The sequence below is a fragment of the Calliopsis andreniformis genome, chromosome 9 (assembly GCF_051401765.1).
Source record: "Calliopsis andreniformis isolate RMS-2024a chromosome 9, iyCalAndr_principal, whole genome shotgun sequence".
Classification (NCBI taxonomy): Eukaryota; Metazoa; Arthropoda; class Insecta; order Hymenoptera; family Andrenidae; genus Calliopsis; species Calliopsis andreniformis.
This window is the reverse complement of record NC_135070.1, coordinates 10,649,236-10,671,740: the sequence shown is the minus strand read 5'-3', so window position 1 is coordinate 10,671,740 and position 22,505 is coordinate 10,649,236. Positions and strand designations below refer to the sequence as shown.

General features: G+C 41.8%; 2 protein-coding genes across 2 annotated transcripts in view; one reads left to right on the top strand and one right to left on the bottom strand.

Moving 5' to 3' along the window:
- Neur (E3 ubiquitin-protein ligase neur) overlaps positions 1-22,505 on the bottom strand; it is a 73,683-nt gene that overhangs the window by 9,032 nt on the left and 42,146 nt on the right. The window lies entirely within an intron of this gene.
- Positions 10,121-11,574, top strand: LOC143184138 (uncharacterized). The gene is given in 5 exon segments (XM_076386168.1): positions 10,121-10,273; positions 10,275-10,326; positions 10,329-10,430; positions 11,230-11,471; positions 11,536-11,574. Coding segments are annotated over 5 exon segments (588 nt in total).

Genomic DNA, 22,505 nt, shown 5'->3' with positions numbered 1-22,505 from the left:
AAGGGGTGATGATTTTAAAAATAATTAATTATTTCATGAGAAGTCATCAATTCAGGCAGTTTATTTATCATTCTGGTTGTGCAATTACAAACGCATATTACAATAAATTATATTATATCTATTATATTTATTGTATTATAAGTAAGTATGCCTATGTGTTATTAGGTCATTTTAATTCTCATTTGATCAAATTAAAATTGCCTTTTAAAATTAAATTTTCAAATTTCAAATTAAATTAAAAATTTTTGAATTTAAATTTAAATTTAAAAATTAAATTTAAAACTTAAAATTAAAATAGTCACCAATGTAACTAGTAGCTACTATTTAAATATTCCCCTAATCACGTACATTCGTTTGATTATTTTTACCAATGCATAACTACCATTTTAAATATAACAGAAGCACCTATACTTTTAAAATCGAATCACAACGAAACACTACGAACCTTTCGAATGACCCAATATTGCTTAACTTCAACTTCCTACTATCACCTAGACGCAAATTCTCAAAGGTGTGACCATCGCCCGAGGGTGGCAATTCTGTCTTGCTGCAGCGTGACTCTCGAGTCATGCTAGATCACCAGTGCCTCGCCTCCCTTGGATAGATAAAGCGACAATTGCAAGGGGTAAATGGAATCACGGTTCGTTTGATGGGACAACGAACGAGAACGACGATGCACAACGGTACACGACGGCGGATTCCCACGGTGAACCGTGGCATTATGAACTACAACTAGGAAACCACGTCGAGGAAACACGCCTTGGCGTGGATAATCGTCGGGATTTCCGAAGATGACGTCTCTTAAAGCGATTTCCGCGTGAAATCGACCAGCCAAGACTATGGCGCGCCGTCTGCTACCGACTGCAAATTGAGATGTTCGAATAGGATTCGGAAGCCAAGGTTAATCATCCACTATGACGTGAAACATTGACTTCGTTTAAAGATAAGATCAAAGATATATAATAAAAGCATAAGTGAACTCGATTTTGGCGAAGGTAATAAAGTAATATTTTGAAATGGGTATCTACAGTTTGTTTCGCGTAGACTCGACTCTTTGAATAGTGTACGAAATCGAAGAGATTGGATCGTGATGTAATTTATGAGGATAGAAAATTAGAATAATCAAGCATGCGGTACAGTAGCGAAGAAATATCGTGAGAGATGGGCTGCAATGATTTGGAATCAGGTCTTCGATCAATCGCGCGCACGAAGAAGCCGCTTTGACGATCACGCCATCGATCATAGCAAATCTGCCCTCCCGACCCCGACCCTATCGATCCCGATGATCGACGCTGGAACGTAGACACCGTTAATAAACGTTATACACACCTAACAGGGGTTTAACGTATCGTTGTAATCTACTGGGCGAGAGGCGAGCGAGGCAAAGAGATGAGTACTGATAAAACAGTGCTTTTAAATGTTTTCATGGAAGCAACCCTTTTTTGCAAAAGATATTAGACTGAGATATGAGTGGAAGCAATCTTTAACGAAAACGATACTCATTCTAGTGTTCTTATGCAGCAGACTGGTGGTTCAGAAGATTTTAACGAGAGAGACGTTTTCATGTTCATGATAGCTCATTTTTATTTTGTCACATATGTGAAGACTAGTGTATGCAAGTCAAGCTAAGTAATTTTGAATTCACTCTAAGTAATTTCGAGTTATAGTGAATATAGAAAAGAGCCTATAACAATGGAATAATATTAATAATTCATTTCTGGAATTAATTCCACATGTTTTGAAACATCTTCTATAGTTTCCATTAAACTACGAAAAAGTGAATTTTCATTTGGAACATGTTCCAACCAAAAGGTTAACAAACTCGTGCAATGGTCATGAACGTTCCATCTGATCCTAATGCATAGTTGAGGAACAGGAATCCGTTTGATCACTCAATCCAGAACGATTCCTGAAATGACAACGTCCAGCAAACCAAGGAGCACGAGCATGCCAAAGGGTAAACATGGCCGATCACAGTGATTACAGCGTTGATTCTAGTTCGCAGTATGTAAGTACTTCCTGAAACAAGGCTACCTTCGTTCTGTACCAGATTTTCGCGGGCGAGGCGCGTTTCACGCGGATCGTGCCGCCTCACGACCCTGAAAAATCAGGATATTCCCTCGGTCGATGCCGCGAGGCTCGCAATAAAACCGATCAATTTTTGCGTTCAGCTAGACGTGCTCACTCTTGGATGAAATTGAGCTACGTCCGGAACCGGTTGGCGCGGGATCCAGCGACTCAATACTGCTTTTGATGGGAGCATAGACAAGGTGTCTAGAGAGTATTGTTATTGTAGCAGCAACTGTGTTAATTAGAAGGTGATGATTCCATGGAAGATTGTTTATGCATCTGTAGCACTTAGACATTTAAATAGATAACAAGTTAAGCATGTGCATCATATGTAAAATTAGAAACAAAATCCAGAGTGAAATATGTGTTATAATAATTTAGAGAGCGAGTCGAATTTGTGTACAGGTTCTATTTTTTTGGTAGTATTACTTTTGATAAAATATGAGATTCACATAATCCAGAAAAAAATAGGATACACATATAGTATTTTTACAAAATATATCCTTGTAATCAATAATACACATTAATAAATTTATAGTATCCTCAATAGTAAGTACACAATATGCCATTTGATATCCAATTATACGACTCATAAAATAAATACATATCACAGGAAGCAAACATTGCGATGAGAATCTATTTTTTAAGAAATTCACAAGAATTCTATTCTCCGACTTTCCAAAGAGACTTGACAAAATGAAACAACAGTGACCACGGGGTCAGCTGTCGTCGCGTAGACTTGGCCGTTTGGCAGGTGAAAGTGAGCAAGAAAGCATAACAAAGACACGGCTGGCAGCTTCTTAATTTACCAGGTTATAATTATTATTTACCGATCGTACTAACGTGTGATACGCTCTGTGCCGCGAGAATGTTCTCTCAACCTATTAAAGAAGCTGCCTCTTAAGAAACTTTCAAATAAAAATGTTAATCCCCCTACCAGTATTCTATATGTGGCTTCTCTCTAACAGAAAATCCACATAATTTTCACCTGTAATCAGCCTCGAGTGCACCCAGTGTCTCGCTAGAAATAAACCCGCGAAACGTCTTCAATTCGCGGCTTTAATCGCGAGCGCGAGTTGCCAAGCGCGGGTATCGATCGTGCACGTAAATCGCGACTCTCAATGAGAGCCAGGCTAGTAATTGGTCTATGCCCGCGCCTATGTTGCCATTCGCCGGTTCATCTCGTGGGAAACCCGTGACACACATTCGCACGGAAGTGTACCTCTCGGCACTGGCTGAGAGTGTGGATCCTTGCATCTGACGCAGCCTACAGCGAGGATCCTGCCGATCTATCCGGCACAGGATCCAGCGAACAACTCGACACCGACGAATGGTTCCGCCTGTTGTCCACGCCCGCGTTACAGTTGTCCCTAGTCTGTCTCTAATTGCGATACATTCCGAGCGAGATAGGTTTATCAGATGATAGAAGACCCTAGCCGTGAAATTAAATGAGATTAGATATTTATCTATTTGTTGGCAATCCTTTTTCTGTTATAATTAAGAATTACTGTTTAATTAGAACGCAGAGGTATGGTATATAATACCACTTCCAATTTCGTCAGGAATAATAGTGTTACTCTGCTGGTGGAATCTACGTGAAAGTGGAGTTTTAAGATTTAGAAGTGAAACGTTTGACAAATACGGTGGGTCTTGGATCTGTTTTGCGGAGGTGTTTCAGATGGAACAAAAACGGAAAGGGGAGCACGTTTTTGCTGGCAGTTCCACTACCGGTGAAAGTAATCGTGTTTTTAAACTTTGTGTCTGAAGTTTTCAGTTATTTCAATGCTCGATGATTGATTACGAATTTTGGCGTAATTATATTAACTAGAAAATAAAATCGCCTCTGGATTATTCCTACTTAGGAAGGGAGAGAGCGCTTTCAAAAAAGTGAAATTAGTGTAGGCGAGATTCTGTAGATAATTAATGGAATATTGAGAATATCTTGGCGCGTAGAATATTCATTTGCAAGGTATCAGTGGAGTAGGTGGGCGTGGTTAAATATGTACGTACTGATGATGAAATCATTATTTATATTAAACGTGAATCAGTATTAAATATTCTTCCAAGATATCAGACCTTGACTTCTATATTTCTTTACGATATTATTATTCCATGAAACATTTCCAACATCTAAATATATATTCATTCACCATATAGATATTCATTCATCATATAAATAATAATTCAGCCTCTATTTCCTATCAAATCCAATACAAACCTCAGTCACCACCTATACAGTGCCTACTCTCTTATTAATTCCACAGGTCACAGGAATCTACAAATTTCCCGCACCACCTGTTTCCAACATCCTGCAAATGTCCTAATGGCAGCTCCAAGGAGTTCAGAAATGCAACGTTACGTGCCGCTACGCCTTCCATTATCACCGCTGCAAAGTGAAAGTAATTCGTTGCACAGGGAGCCGTGGCGGACGACGTAACAATGCGCGGCCGCCTCCGCGATGTGAACGCGATGTCCTTTGCGCGATGTAAATAAACGGAGCCTTGACCGAGCTAGCACCCTCGGGCTCATTCACTGTATTAAACTCTATTTCTGGGCCCGCCAGAAAATTGCGAATAGCGCGAGTTACGGCCGATTGACGTACGCAACCCTCGCGCGTATGCTAACGAGTTCGACGAACTCCCTGCGCCTCACTGGTGGCCGAAAGAAAATTGACTGACGAGAAAAGTGCTCGGTAAATGCCACTTACTGCCAATTGTTTTACAGCGGCGGTACGTTACACGACCCCGCTCGAAGGAATAAGTGATAGAGTAGGAGGAATCGAGTACTCGAGGATGGGGGATCTTGAGAAGCTGCGTTCGCGGGATTATCGCTACTCAATTTGTGATTTATCACGCGCCTGAATCCGGATGAAATACCGTTGGTCGAAGGGTAAACAGGGACTGGAGTGGAACGTTGCGTCTCTCGTTCCCATGCTTTCCGTTTTCGTCCTTGCTTCCTAGTTGCGACTGTTAACCCTTTTAGTGCCGACGGAAGTAATTTACCTTGGAAAAACAAGGATATGTCGCTGTTCGACGCTAAAAGGTTTAATCGAATATAGCTGCATCACCGTGTTATTCGTGATTTTCATTCTCTCTGGTGTTCTTATCTAAGGATCTTCACACGTAAACAAAATTTGCGAATTTGTCCTTATATAACAGTACAAATCATGAATTAGTGAACATCCTCTAATGCTCAGATCCCCACAAAATAAAAAATTACTATCAATCCTATATTAATTACTATTAACACTATCAAACCTAAACCTAGTAATCCTCTGGAAAGCATAGCTCCTAATTCTTTTCATAGGACTTCTCAAAAGATACAAATAATACCTATACCAATGACTTCGACTCTTCAATGCTAACAGGATAAAAAAGTCAAGGCCCCACGATCTCGCAAACGAAGAGTCACAGTGTGCCGAGCGCAGGGTCGCGTGCTGCGGAAGATGTGCCGCTTTCAACGAGGCGAGCCTCGCGACCTGGTCGAATCGGGCACTCCAGGTACTGTTAAGCAGCACTGCCACGCCGAGGAAGTTCGAGTAATGTCCAAAGTGGCGGCAGAGAGTAGAGGAACGTAGCCAGAGAGAGAGAAAGAGACAGAGCCAGGAGGGGCCTTGTTCCCACGCCCGACGCCGTGATCTTTGCCGAGCTACTTAGTCCTCTGCTAGAAGCAGCTCTATCCCTCTCTCTTTCTCTCCTCCAACGTCGTTCCGCTCCCTGACTCACCTTTCAATGTGCCTGTCTCTCTCCCTCCCACTCGCTGTCTCTCCGCGCGAGACCTCTCTGACGCTGTTACTCCTGTCGCTATCCTGAAACCGGAGGATACCTCGTGTTTGCCCCGCGACGGCTATGTGGGTTATGTAAGGTGGCTACGCGGCACGTTTGTGTAATAATAACGCGTACGAGCAGCCAGGGAGGCTCGGTGAACGGGAACAGAAGCAGAAAGTGAGAAAGAGGGCGGGGGAGGAAGACAGAGAGCGTTCTTGAAGAGGAGGATGTCCGGTTTCAACCCTTCGAGTCGTTGAGACAGAAGTGGGGATCTGGTATACGGTAGAGATATTTTGGGAAGCGAGATTGTGAATGATGAAGGATGGAGGTTTGGGGATTTAACTAAATTTTGATGCTCTGTTATGAGAATGTAGGTGTAGAATTTTTAGGCTATTTACGATGTCATGATTTTTGAAAACTGTGTATTTGTTAATATGTATCTATCTAAAATTGTGGTCCTTTTTTCTGGTTCCCCTTTGTGGTATGAATACTAGATTTAAAATTGGATTTGTAGGTTGCAATGATTACGGTATAGAGTATAGTTTCAAGAGTCCAAGATTTCTCTTTCTGCGCCCGCAGCGAAGCAATTCGCCGAAGGAAACAGAGACTTCAACGCGTGGTCAAGAGATGATCACTGTACGTAATGGTATTACAGATAGTGATGTGAAAGGAAGAAAGAGAGATAATGCCTCAAGATGTGTACGGTTCAAGCAATTAGAGGGAGGAAGAGAGTAGAGGAGGATGGTAGCAGCTTGCGTGTACGTGATGTAGAATCATAAACAATCGACATATTAAGGAAACATCCTCACACGCGAATGATTAGAGAAGATCAGGGTCTTCGAACTTGGAGGAATCGCAAGAATGCCAGGAAAATCGGTGTACTCCATCGAAGAACGTAATCTCGAGTCTTCATGCTGATAACAGGTCTGGGTTAGGCCTGCACGAAGGAGAAACATTTTATCGATCGAACCTCTGTGAACGGCTGTAATTTCGCCGATGCCATGAATCACCAATTTAAAGTTAGCCTTGAGTGCCTGGACTTCTTTCCAGCGATTCACTCGAGAACATGAGCCTACTTTTAGAGAAAAACATTCACAAAAGTGCATGCTACTACTGGTACAGTAAGGAAAGGAGAAGAAACTTGCTTGCAATGGGATAACAGAATCTTCAACTTCTCAGATTCTCAGCATATCTAGATAAGCTCTTCTAAAGCATACTTACTAACACAATTTATGGAACCAGAGGAAACTTAATAACCATGAAAACATTTTTCTCTCAAGATCAAAGTAGTCTACTAATTAAATGGAGCGTCTAACAATTTCAAATGAAAACTCAGCTCACAAAGTCCCCCCCTAAATCCAACATCCTCTATCTACCAACAGGACTACTTTCCACTCCCCTTTCCTCGAACCAACACGAAGCACTCAAAACGTCCTCCAAGCTCCAAACCTTCAACCCTTCATACAGCCCCTAATCGCCCCCGCTTCTTTACCACTCGTTACATCAGCAACAAATGTTCCATAAGAAAAGTCTTTCCCAATCGGGGTGGTTCATCTCGCTTCCAAACGCCATAAGGATACACGAAATACCACGGGACGACAAGTGCATATTCCCATCGCGGCGGTTTTAACGCGGCCACCACCACTGGCCAAGGAACAATCGGATTAACGAAGTTAAACGATAGGGTGGACCATCCCCTGTTAGTACACCCTCTGTATCCAGTTCAACCGACGCATCTGTCGCCTTTCGCACGTATAGGCTCGCAGACTGCGGGGGTGTCGTTGCAGAGGCAGGAAAACAAGAAGCGGCGGCGTGTTCGGCCTCTAAGGGGAAGATTAACAGCCCTGGTCGGCTTTCGAATGAGCTTTGAAAGGGAACAGCGGTGATATGAGCCTTGGGGTGGCTCACGCGATTGGTAAACACCGATGACGCAGTGTTTCCTTTGAGATATCGGATCAGCGTGTGTTCCAGAATTTATGGTGCTTAAAAATGAGGATATATGGTGTAGAATTTTGTGACCCCCTTTTTAGGAATTAGTGTATGGAGAATTTAATCCTAGGTTTGTGAAGACTTAATAAAAATTTGTCAGTTCTATAGTTTAGTAAACAGTCCCTATGTGAATTTGTAATTTATAGATTTTATTTTTGTAAAGTTTTACTATTTTTATATCTATTACCTACGCGTTGTAACTTATTCTTCGAGGGAATCACTTAATCTATCAGAAATGAATGATAATTGATAATCTTCAACGATGAAATGATAGTTTCTACATACTACAGATTAGTACAGATAATACAATAAGATTAGGTCGACAAAAATTCCACCGTATCATTATACAAATATAACAAACATCTTGATTCCCAGATAGCTTTTGTTTTCGAAAGGAAATCCCATCGGTTTCGTGTCATAAATTCTTCCAAGCTGCGTTATTAATGCAAGCGTATATTAAAATCAGACTGCGTTCCCGTTCGCTTCTCACGAAATGCATATTTCATTCGCACTCTGTGTTCAACAAGCTAATTACGCTAGAAATGAACTAATTACTATTCACTTCGTTCCGATTAATTCAGAAAGCAATTTTATGAAATTATTGTTAGTAATGATCAAGCTATTCCCCGTATTGCTTCAGATTAATAGATAACGAGTTTTACAAATCTGAAAGTTTCAAGAGTTCGTTTCGTTACGATAAAGATATTAACAATTCAATACTATCGAAGTTTCTCGACGTTTCTCTGCGAAATTTGACTTCTGGAGAAGAGTAAATGATAAAGATAATCGTTTCTTCGTTTCCTTAGGGAAACAAACAGTGAGTATGGAGTTTCACGAACAATGACTCATGGGGCGCGAGCGTTAATGAAATTCCACTTCCTCGCGCGACAAAGAAACGCGTGTCCAGACCGTTGTCACGAGTCGTGCTTAGCGCGCTAATTTCATGAACTACCCGCTCGACAAGCGGATCGCGACGTTCAATGAGCCTCCAACAATTCTATAAAAATAAAAAAAACTTTTCAAGCTAGCTCCTTGGCTACAGATCGCTCGAAAAATACAGAGAACATGAAACGAAGAAAAGATCGTGATTCATCGAAACCCTTTGTTGATTTACAAATAGACTCTGCTGGGGAAAGCCATTGTATCTTTTCCCTCTTCTTCTATTGACACAACTACATATATGATTCAATATACAATTAAATTAGATGTTAAGAAAATTGCACTGTGAATTTTCCATTTACTGATACCTATATAATCTGATTTTACGTGTACGTAATATTAATATTGTTTAATATCATGCGATATTAATTGGAAGCGACACATTTGCATGGAGGCAATAATAAATTGGTAATCTACATACAATTTTGTAAATGCCAGAATTGCAAATGTAAATTGCAACGAGCTTCGAATAGCATTTTCAATATTAAAAAGAGACATGAATATTAAATTAATAAACGATCTATAGATTAATTCAATTATTGGCCGTAAATAAGTAAAAAAAGAATAAAATTTGTGTAACTGCTTTCATTTATCACATGGCAGCACGAAGTCCATTTGTGTATTTATAAACTAGCTCCTCGTGCTGCGACACATGTGAAGCACTCGTAAAAGTAGCCCCAGTCTTAGCGGGAGCAATTCCCTACAACGAGGGAGCGAAGCAAAAAAAGAAAAAAAAAAGAAATGAAGAATTATACTCACCGATATTTCCCGAGAGTCTGAGTCGTGCCACTCTGGTGGCCCTATTGACGGTCAACGGTCTCCTTGGACGTTGACAAGACAGAGACAAAGCCATCGATAATAGATATTAAACACACGCGTGAACAGGACTCAATGGAAAGCCGCGTATTTCAAAGGAGGAACCACACGACCGAGCGTTCCTTTCACAGACACAGCTAAAGGCCTCCGGAAATGGGACTCGGAAAACGGGAAATGGACTTCTCTAAATATCTCGAGTCGAAACATTTGCGATCTCCCAATTTCCCCCAGAAGTATCGCACCTTAGTAATTACCGATAATCGATTCGCGAACCTCCGCTATCCTAACCTACAAACACTCACAAAATTCCCAAATAATCTACCAGCAAAAGCTCAGACAACAGAAGACTAAGAATAGATAAAACAAGCTTTCCCTTATTTAAGACAGAAAGCTTTGAAAGATTACCCTCAAATACTCACTGAAGACTCAACCTCGTCCCCCTACGCGCGGAATATCGATCCTTGATCCTCCCCGATATCGAAGTCCTCAAATATCCCCGCTGGAACTCGAGATCTCGAAAAGGTGTCTCAGAGGGGGAGATGGCGCTGCACCGAAGACGGAAGGAAGGAAATGGCACGCGACCGTCCCATGTCGCGACACGATCCCTCGATCGAAGAACGATAGAATTGAATAGACAAAGGGGGGGATTTAGAGGCGGAGGAGGCCTTCGGAGGAAAGGAACGCGAATTGACGGCGGAGTAACTGGGAAAAGGCGGGCAGCTTGAACCACGCCACTACAACGACTGGCTTCGTTGCAGAAGCAAACTCCCCATCTGCTGTGTTGTTCGTCGCTGCCCCAACTCCCTGCTGTCATTACGCAGCTGTGTGTGTGCCAGCACGCCCTTGTCCGTGAGCGTACGTGCACACTCGCGCGATTCGTGCGTGCCGGCAGACGGGATGTTTCTAACCTCTCCAAGCGGAAAGGTTGCGGTGAAACGAAAAACGGTATATCTGGAGGAGTATATCTATCACCTTGCGGATATATCTCATTGATAAACCGTCACGCTTTATCTACCATTGAAGATTCCCTTATTTAAAGACGCCGCGACGAGAAACCGTGGCGAAGCCATTGACGAATGGGGCGCGAGTTCGCGGTCGGTAATGAACGGGCATTGTCTCGGAGGGGATCTGATCGATAAGAAAGAGCGTGATTGAAGAAAGCGGGAAGATACGAATTTGAATTTAGAAAAGTCTGAATTGAAGTCTGATTTTCTAATTACTGTGAATGAGTTTAGGTGTTAAATACTGAGTCAAGAGTCAGAAATACTCTGCTATTAGATTATTAAATTTAATATATATTCAAGTCTAATTTTAGCCAAGTATGTGTATCATATCGTATAGCATCTATTCTGCCTAACTAAGAAGAAAGACAGTGACTAAAGAAAAATATGAAATTAAGTTCCCTGCATTTGGGACAATTTGGAACATTTTGTATCTTTCTCTCCTGCAAAATAGCAATCAAATATTTTTAGTAGATATCGTTTTTCTCCATGATTTGGCAGTACAGGCGTGATTTGTCTTCGTTTTCTAGGAGAATTCAAGGTTTAGAGAGCGGTTGATGTTTCGAGCCTTTCTTTTGACCCAAATACGGTTTTTCAATAACGATCTCCTGTCGCAAGGCAGCGGTGCGCGTATATAGGTATTTCAGGCCTCGTGTGCAAGCGTACGAGAAGGAGCGTGTATGTCACAGCTGCAGCTGTCTGCAGGAGCGGAACACTGGGCTTTGGGGATGGCAACGGTTACGCACCACCTGGCCTCAGGAAGCCAGCACCGGGCCTCGGCATTGGCGTAGACTCCACTCGAGACGAAAGACCGGAAAAAAAGGGGAGCAGAAGGGGGAGAAAACACAATAGGAAGTCGACTTTGAAAATTCCGGTACCCTCCGACCGCGTACCTTGCTCCCTCGAAAATCGATCGATTGCCCTTCGAACTTGTACCTGAACTCGTTTTCAAGGAGACGTTGCAAATGTATTTGCATTCAGAAATATGTTAAGTGGAACATGAGTCTAACAAAATATGTAAAGAATGGTCTACACGTTTAATACTGTATACGTTTTTAGTTAATAAAAGAGAGTGAATGTTAGTCAATATAATGTGTTTTTAATATCCTGAGATATATTATTCCTTTAATTTTTATTTTGGACAGTTGGTATTACTATGATATAAATATAATTTAAATGTTTAGTAACTGAGTGTTAAACAACTTTTAACTAGAATTAAATAACGAAAGGTGGTTTTTCTTATTATTTGAAATTTGGGTAATTCGATTCCCATTATAAGCGAATTTTTTACGCACCAATGGTAGAAGAAAGCTTCATTGATGGATAGGCTACGTTCCATTACGTTCGATCCCCTCGAATAAATGACTCAGCACGCAAATTTTCCCTCTTTATGAGCCGATAATTTTCATGGGGTATTACCATGTTTGATCGCATTAATCGTTACGAACGCAATAAGTCAGAATCGGATTAGGGGTGGCGAGAACCCTAACAGACACTACAATTACTTAATAGAAACGTCAGTTCCGTAATCTTGCACCCTCAGTTTACCCTAAGTATAGAAAACGAGGCTATCGATTATAAAATCTGCGTGTTCTATATTTCACCCCTCAGGTAAACAATTTTAAAATCTAAACTATACTTAATAAAATCTAAACTAATATCTATCAACTAAAAAATCATAGTTCTAAGAAATTAAAAATATTTACTGATAAATGATTTCACTACTCACTTGCTATTATTCCATTAATCGAATCTGAACCTACAAAATATATCTCAAAATCTCATAAAAACGTAATTTCATCCACCAGGCTAACCAAAAATTCAAATCCTCGATGAGAAGCTACACTTTCTCTATCAAGCTTCATCTCTTGAAGAAGCAAAGAAGATCGAATATCTTCAGAGCCCTTCTTTGCAGAACATATTCTCGAAGAGCACGGGACCAGCTTAATTCCCCTAAAGAGAAGCAGGAACATGGTCAGGCCATCGAATTAACGCGTTAAGCTGCTGCATCGCAGAATTTCTATAGAATTTCCACAGTAGCGAGCTGCTGCTACAGGGAAGGGGGTGGAGGCTCGCGCAACCCCCGTGCTACTATACGCCCATGGGGTTTGCGCGTTGATATCGCAATAGAAGCTGTATTGATCTCGCCCCCGACACGAAGCCGGCTGTTGTCAGGGAGTTGATAACGATATGCAAGCTCCATAGACCGCTAAAAGCTACGTGGAGCTTTGAGCCTCTGTCGCCTGCATGGATACACCCGCCACTCCCCAGGGGCAGTTTTACCCATTTCTCGCTAGGGATTTAAGGGAAAGAGGAAGGAGCATTTGTTGATCCTTTCTTCGGAAGAAATAGAAACGAAAGCTGATGGCAGATCCAGAGGAGAGATTCGATCTATGTTAACAACTGATGAGGGATTGTGTACGTGAATAGTATGATACAGCAAACGAATAATATATGAATGTAATAGTAGATTGTGTATTTAAACAGCAGACAAATGGAAAAGTTAGTCAATGTAGAATAAAACCTTAGACTATTTTGGTTATAATGTTGATTCAGTTTGACTTGGAAAAATGGTTCCTTGTACTAACTAGGAACCCTTTAGATTCTGATGAACAAATGTTATTCGTTAACTAAAATAATAATGGAGGAAAATTTTTGAGCAGAATGAATGAATTGGAACAATATTTTCCAATTTTACGTTCGATCTGCACGACAGGGGCGTGGAGCTTTTGAGCGAACGAAGGGGGAAATTAGTTTGGAAAAACGTGAAACGCAGAAGTGTTCCTGGTGTCGGCGAATCGATAAGCGCACTTCGATAGCTTTCAGAGAGCTCTGTCGATTTATCTCGAGCACTTTCCATTAGCGTTTCTGGGTAGATTGACGAACGATAGGTTGGCAGATCGGACAGAAATTAGAGGCCTTTCAGAGGCTAATTGTCTTAACACGTGATGGAGATAAAATTAGTCCTCGTCCCTTTTATCATAAATGGGAGTTAAATAATTGTTGAATTTCAGTGACTGTCTTCTGACATCTAATTTTGTAACACACTATAGCTTAATATGGGTACTATAACTGTAATTTGATATATCATGAAAATTTGACGAAAGAACGATGCAATGGCTCGAGTTTCCATAACTGCGAACAGATGGTCGGTTTTGCACGTGCTTCGAGGAAAGTAAAGGCACCTTGTTGTCACCAAGATTTGCATATGAATTCCCACGAACTTGGCGTACGGATATTTTTTGTTCGAACGTGCTCTGGGGACCTATTCCTTACAGGAAGGAAGGAAGGAAGCAGGGAAAAGAAGGGATCGTGTACGAGGGGAAGCCATTCGAGAAACCAACGACTTCCCCTCAGGATATCGTAGCAGATGGATGGTGAAGCCTATCCACCTAAGATCCTAATGAGTTTGTATGCCCTAAAAGGTTCATAAAAGAATGGTTAAAAATATAAAAATTGAAGAAATTTTATAACCTTTTCGACGTATGTTCTGTAATTTCCTATATTCCTATTGTATTGCTTCTACCAATAAAAAAATATAGTAAGCCCACCTACCTCTTCGATCTGAATTTCTCTAAAGCTTCTCTTAGAATACCCCTACTCCAAAATATTTCTTCAGAAAAGCATAATAGAAGAAATAATTTCAAGATCTTTTCTCCTAAAGCACCTATCCACTCCAAGATCAAGTGTTTAGTTTGCCATCAACCTCTTATCTTGATTCTCGCGCCTAACGTTCTCTGAAATAACGGTACCAAGATTGAACTATTGTTCTATTAAAATAAAACGATCGATGTCTCTATAATGAATACTCTTCGGGCGTCTTTTCCACGAGAAAAGTTTAGGCCTTCCAACAAGCTGACAGTTTGCATCAGCATAAGATCAAGGGAAACGCTTTGAAGGGGAGGATCTCTCGAAGAGAGTCTCTCCAGTCGCGAATTAGACGAGAGTCTCCAACAAGGAAGATCTCAATTTACATAGAACCGGGCGCATTAACGAGGACAGTTTAATCATCGCAGGACGAGACAAAATGTTTCTCTCCGCTGCTCGAGTATGGTTTTGATGCTATCGCGACCAGTACGTCAGTGTCGGGGTCGGGTCATTCGAGTTTCCAGGTTGAGGAGTAAAGCCGCTTAAGGTATAATTGGAGGACAACAGGGAAAAAGAGGACGGTGCATGTACGAGGCAGATTAAGACAGCAGCCTTAACGTCTTTTACTCATCCGCCGTCTATTGCTCTCGTTGGTGAACACCAGAGAACTTTCTCGGTTTACGCGGGGGTCAATGGTTCAACGTGGTCTTCACTCGCTCCCGAGGTGACTCCAGCAACGCTCTAACGGCAACGCTTTGCCTCACGTTATCCTCTCTTTCATAAGACCTGGCAATTAATAGGTGAAACGACGCGAACACTGGTACATTTAATCTACCATAAATTAAAACTATCCCTTATTCTGTTTAAGCTACAGAGGCTGTATTCGAATATCAAATTGAAGGACAATCCTCTCAATCATGGAAGAGAAATCTTGCGTTTCAAAAGGCAGAAGAAACCTCCAAGTGCACCTGTATTCCCCAAGTATTCAAGTACTCTCAATACCTAAGTTCAAAGCCTAGTAAAACCTCTCTTCTATTTGACAGACCTCTAGGATCCTCGATGCAACGATACTAGAGCGACAAAACTGCAGTTAGCAAGGATTCACAGGGCTCTGACCACTAATTGACGCAATTACAGTCATTCTTGTAAACTTCCTGCGATTAGCAACGATAATAACGTCGACGTTGACCCAAAGGCCAGCACGTGTGGGTGGCTGAAGTGGCGTCGTTGAGAGACACTGCTCGCGAGGGTCCGCGTCGCTGCTGATGCTTGAACTTTGACACGTGACAATTAAATCATCTGGTCGGTCCGCATTCAACCGTTGACTGGTCTCTCTTTGAGGCGCCACGACGGCCAATTGAGCGTGGGTCGCGACCAATGTCCGCTTCGTCCACCTCTCGTCCACGTCCAGCGTGAAAAGGTGGGCGAGCAGCAGGGCGACGCGTAATCAGCGAGAAACTGGGAAGAATCCGACGGTTTCCGGTGATTATCACTGAATCAGCCACCCCGCCGACATCGTCGAGGAAGAGGCTCTGAACTCGCGAACTTTTAATTGATGTCTGGACACTTGGCGAGTTTCGGGGGACTTGACGGCGAGCTGTGCTTCGTAACTGGGAAGCTGTTCGTTTGCCAGCGAAGTTTTGGCGGACGGATGTGTACTTCGAGAATCTCTCGATTTCACGAGAATGCTTGAGTGTTTCTTGAATAAATTGAAATCAGGGGAATTCGCTTCGTTAAGTTTGAAGGCGAGTGTTTTATCTTTCTTCATATTGAGAGCTGAGCTTTTATTTAGTTGACTGTTGGAGGTATGAATTTCAACAATTTTTTATTCTGAATGATATAACGTGTGAGAATGTTTGATTCTTTAATTAATTTCATTGTTAAAGACACGATGATTTAAGTATTTCCCATATGTTACCATTCTCTTTAAGTTTTCCTATGAATTTTAAGAATGTTAAAGAAAGAAGATATAAATAGATTAAAGGATTTTGCTTGTTTCTAAAAACCTACATACTTTTTCCATGCTCAGAATGAAGAATCGCGTAGTTTGATAATCTCGAGGCACTTAGATTCGCTACACGCGCATCTAACTTTGACTGATGAATAATTCAGTTTCGGTAGCAATCCACTAACACGTAAATACAATAAACCTACTCATTTTTACATTGATATCATCGCAGTAAAATTAACGTCTGCTGTGTGGCTGCAGTTAAGTGGATATAATAATCACTGTTGTAATTATATTTCATGCGCAAACTTGAGTTACATCTTTCATTTTAAATCGTTTCAAAAATCAAACTGAAATACACGTTAAGTAAATAATTAATCTTATTTTCCTGTGGAAAGACTTCCTCATTAAATCTTTGGCTAAAAAAGTTCATAATCCATAAAGAATAGGAAAAATTTGCTGAAAAATCTCTATTCAAATAAATGTTAACCCTAAGAAACTTTGACGATCGATATGACCAATTCAATTCTCATTTACGCGGAGAGGATTTCAGTTCGCGGTTTCGCAACATTTGTTCCATTAAAGTCTAGAGGCAGTTTCGTGTTCCCAAGAGTAATATGCGCCGCGAATGAAGGGCTGAAAAGGGACACATCCCTTAAAAAAGTCAGTCTCGGATCGAGGGCTAAAAGAGCACCATTGTATTCATTGTATCTAACTTTACCCAGAATAATGACTCATCCCTCGTACTCAGTGGCCGATAAGACGAAATGAAAAATAAACGAATAGTAAAAATAATATAATACTAAAGACTTCAGCTAAAAGAATTATAAATTGATTGCATTTACATAAGTCATCGAAAGGTACGACTCAATATTAAAAATTACATTTCTTTCTTCATTATCTTGTATCTCAGTTGGATGAAGATTATTTAACAAACATCTACTCGTGGATAATAAATGTCACGATTATTCATCGTTGCACGTGTTTTAAGAAGCATACCTCTTTCAACGAAAAAACCTCTCGTAATTCGAATTTATCGCGATCGAGCACAACGCCATTGTGGAATCGACAGACAGAAGCCCAGAAGCTGCCAGACGAATGCTCTTGACGTGAAAAATGGCTTCGCCTCCACAGTGTCTCTACGTTTGTTCCATTAAAAGCAACGACCAACACTGCTGAGTATAGTGGAGCATCTACGGAGAAAAAGAAGCCCTAAAGAGTGGTAACCTCGATAAATCTTGACGAGAGTTTTCCTCATCCCTGAGATGACGTGGGAAAAAGCATTGCTGGAAATGTTTATTTAACTGCAATCATTTGTTCTCTATACGATCTCTTGTCAAAATATTTTTTTTTTCTATTTAGACGTCTGTAGGACTATTTAATACTACTTTAATCTTGAAGAATCGTACAATGTAGAGGAATCAATATCCTATTTTCTTGCAAATGTAAAATTACTTCTTTAATAGAGAAAAGTCATAACTTTAATTTTTGTGATAAGTTGCGAATATTTTATTACTAGTAAGAATTCCTTACAAAATTTCATTTCAAAGAATTGTGAAAGTAGGTTAATATGGCACAGATATTCACGAATTACATCCACTTTTCCTAAAGGAAACACTCTCGACGAGATCAGCGGAAGATAAATATACACCTTGTAAAGCAGAATCGATATACAAAACCCAGAGGATCGCTTCACCCTTTGGCTCGAGACTTCATCGAGAAACAGGGGCTACTAATGGTTACCAAATGAACTGTTCGATGGCTCTCCTGGCTCGTTTCTCCTGCTTCGGTTCTTCTGGAAGCACTTCTGTCGACGACAGATGTTCAGCAGCTCGAACATGCTCTCGAGCCAGCCGCTACCTCGTTTCGACGATGAAAATTTATTTTCACGAGGGGAGTGTCTTCAGATGAGAAAGAAATCAAGAAGTCTTCTAACAGAATTACAGAGTAACTTCTTTGATCCTCGGAACTTTGTTACGACCTCAATCACAAGTAAACAATAAAAACAGAAATAACCGAACTATCAACTTCCTAACATTTTCCTCAAAATCAAGAAAGCTTCCAGAAAGAACATAAGAACACTAAAATTATAGAACTAGAACAAATAGACAACGCCTCCCTGTCGCTAATTAACAAAATAAAGGGACTAATAAAATTACAATCACAAAGCGCTTAAGAAATAAGCCTTCGTTATCTTCTGTAGGCTAAAGTATCCTTCGCTCCTCGATAGTACAGTAGCGTGTATGGTCAACAAGCACGAGATGATGAAACGCGAAGGTGAAGATCAAGATCAAGAACGAGGAAGATACCAATGCAAGTCAGGAGGAATTATAGAGCATAAACAGCACACGTTTCAGGGTGTTTCATGGGTAAGCGTCTCGGCCGGCTGATCTCACGAATTTCCGCGAGGGTACGCGCGAACACGTGCTCGAGCTGGAAGATGGTGGCTGGTTCGCTGATGTGTCCGCGCCATTAAGTCCTCGTCGGCCAGACACTTCCGGTGCGTGCACCTTCGCAACGCACGTGCTATGAACCGCTGGGGTGTTCACGCACCTTATTTCCGCGAGCTCCAAATACATGTATGTATCTTGGACGATGTTGTTCGACTGGGTTTCCCTCGAGGAGATCGCATAATTTCTCGGTATGATTCTTCCCTTCTCGTTTTTATTCTTCACACAAATATGCCAACCTACTGTTTAGTACCTAGTTCCTTCGTGAAATAAAAAGAATAAGCGGAAGGTAAAAAACGATACAAAGTCTGTCATCACTTGCTAGATCTACAGGGTGATCAATTTATCTGGAAACCCACCGAGTGTTGGCTGCAGTTATTTTAAATGTTAGCATTGTGAGTGTTGTAAACACCTATTAGAGGGTTTCTAGATAAACTGATTAGTCTGTAGCTAGATTGGTAGTACTTTCTAGGTTGGGTGAATCGGTATGAATTATAATAAGTAATTTAATTACTTATGAGGCTGGCGCTGAGTACAATTCTTCCCAGAAATTAATTAAGAGAGAATATGATATAGCTTGTAAATACTCTAAAATGTGCTGAATTATTTTCAAAGGGTAATAGATACGTATATTAGATTCCTAACATTGAAACTTCTCTATTCTGTAACAGCTGATTTAGCAATGAGGGTACCTAATACAGTCCCCGTCCGAGTTAATCGAAAATCAATACGTACTCTCAAGGAACAGTTACTCTGGGTAGGAACGACTGATTCTCCCTCGGTGCAGAATTTCACTGACGATCGTATAAAGGACCCGGAAAAAGCCAAAAGTTCGCTTATGAGACCTCTATTGCGTCGTTCAGGTACGTTGCACCGATGACGCTAGCTTCCGGGCCGTGATTCAGCCCCATTTCCGTTCCTGCTATCCGCCGACCAGGAAGCTCGAAAAACTGCAGAATACCTGGCCTAAAAGGTGTTCGAAAATGGATCCCTAAGAAACTGCACTCTCCCCTGAACCTCTGAACCCCGATTACCTCAGCCAAGCCAGGTGAGCCTTTATCTGAAGCACTTTTCCACTTATCTAAATCCTCGAGCACCGACACCTTTATCGAACGAGCAATCGCTAATCGAATCTGCAAACCGCTAGCAACAAGAGCCTGCAGATACTTGCTCCACGCGTTCGCCAGCAAACAATAACAAAGGACGCGTGGATCGCCAAAGGAATACTCTATTTGCTGAGGAGTCCTCTGGAGATAGCGAGGGATTAGGGTAAAGGCAACGAGCCTCTAATCTGGCCGCGATCGTTATCTCAATCTGCGACACACGACTCAGATTGGCGTCTAGGAGCGTGAATGGACACTTCTCGGAATGGATTCCGGTTGGATGAGACAGTGGGCACGGAATTTCCGATCCGTTTTAGAGCAGAGGGCTTCTAGCCGATTAAACGGTCCTCTGCCAGCTGACAGGACACGCGGAACCGTCCGCAAAACCGGTTCGCGAAACGCTTATGGGAACAAAGACGGGTTTCATTCGCGGTACTGTGACGTCACGAGCCGAGAGGAAAGTGGGTGGATGGGTGTGCGAACGCACACAAACGTCGGACGAGAGGAGCCAGTGAGGACGGTCAGTGATCGCTCTCTGTTCGAGGAAGCTGGCTCCTTCTCGCTGACACCAGCATACTCTGCAACGGGATGCTGCCAGCCAGTGAACTTCCACGGCGACCATGAAACAGTATACTTCATGCTTTTTTATGTTTATTGAAATTTGTGCCTGTTTAACCCTGCTTCGAAGGGTCACTCGACCTCGAGTGACTTCTACATGTTCGTGGATAGTGAACTGAGGAAAGATAGAAATGGGGTAGTGTTGAAATGTTCGATGACAGTGAAGATAGAGGCATTCTTGATAATTATACAGTAGAACCTTAATTAACTGGGTATCGGTAGTATCTACCTACTCTTACTCTTATTCTTTTTTTATTCAGACAAGTGCAATGAATTTATTCTATTCGGCGTATTGATGATAATAGTCTACCGAAGGTAGTAAAACTAGTCATCAGAAGAGTATTCCAGGTTTAAGTCTAACTTCAAGGTAATTAATGGAAATGCTGTATCTAAGACAGAGCAATATACAGTAGAAATTAAGTACTGATTAAATCAGCTACTTTAATCCTAATAGATGCAGTTTAAAAAGAGGTAATAAAATTACAAAACAGTACTCGGTACACGTTGAGAATAACTGGACCACAATGACGACAATGTGCCAAGATAACTTTTCCCCGATCTCTGCCAACAAGTACACGAAATCCTAAACAGTTTGCACGGCATCTGCTTCCATTATTCATCTCCTAATTCCCTCTACCTCTCATTTCTAAATTATCCAGTCTCTCCGAGCAATCCTCGCGCACACAACTCCACTGTTTTCCACCTAACAGTCCCTCAGCTACACCTCGCCATTTATCTCATCTGGCCAGAAACAGACAATTGGTTATTCAATCCCTACCCAACGCAAATCAGGCGTACAGGTCCCCGAGTCCTCTCTAACTCTCGAGCTACACCTCGCCGTCCTCGGTGATTCATTTCACCTCGCTGAAAAGTGGACTCAGCCGTTCTGCAACAACAAACCAGCGTGCTCGTGGCTCGATCGTGGCCGCGGAACAGGTTATGTATTGTTCCCGATCGATCCACGGCTCTCGGCGTTGCGTAATCAACTGTCCAGGAATTTCGTCACGCGTCCAGTCGACGACTCACCGGTTCGACCTTAAACGGCACATGAGTCACGGCTTGCAGGAGAAAGAGGCCCCTTTCCAGCGTCTAGGAAGCGACGCTGCGCGCGGGCTATTCGAAACACGTGTCCGAGCGTCGTTCGTCCGCGTGTCGCGAGGGTCCACCTGCGGCGGAGATCGCAACTGAGAATCTCTGCACGCGGGAGAGCCGAGTGAATCACCGCGGCAAAAAGAGGAGGAAAACCGCGACGGAGCGAACGAACGGGCTACGGAGAGGAATAACCCGCGCGCTTACGCCAGAAACCATGAGCTTCGCTGGTCGTCGAGGACCGATCACAGACTTCTATATAATACGCTAGACTGCGAACTCCCAATGTACCTATAGCTGCAGGATGAGTGTATACAAAACGTATGTACTAATCTAGTGCCTGTGCAGGGAAAAGGGTTTGCTGATTGCTAACTTCTGTCTGGGAAGTGTCCCAACTTTTAATACTTCTATATAGAAGTAATATAATACTTCTATATATTATATGTAACTGTGTGTTCTTTTGTCCACTTTTCTCTTTTGCCTATGTATCAAATTCGTAGATGAAAGTTGGGACATCTCATAGATAGAAGTTAGCAGTCTAGTGTCTTATAATAATACAGAATGTATAGAAGTATGTGGGATTGATGCACCGCGATGCAAGACGCTCCAACGCGATCGAAACATTCTTCCACCTCGCCTCTCGCGATTCGTTCTGGTATTTTCTAGACACGCTTGGACCTTTCGATCACGTATAGGAAGAAAAAGTGTACGAAGAAGGAAAATGGTTTCTCGAGCTGCGTAAATGACGAGGTTTTGCGCTGACGAGGATTGCGGTTACGTTCGAGGAAGGATCCTGTTTCGTGGATCGTTTAAGCTAAGCGAGAGTGGGCTATGTGGTGCGATGGACGAAGAAATCCATCTGCAATGACAGCAGCTGTTTAAATACCTTAAAACAGGATTTTTGATGACTATAACGAATATTAGGAATTATTTGCTGTTTTCCGAGATTTTTGAACATAAACTTTTTTCAGGTGAACGTCTCACACGATTTTTTTAACACCTTTTTCGGACGTTCATTTTTCCTTATTGACTCAGAGAAGAATGTTTCCTTATACGAAATGGATCTAACTTTCTCGAGCATTCCGTGGAGACTATAAATATTCATTCGCAATTTCCTGTATTACTTA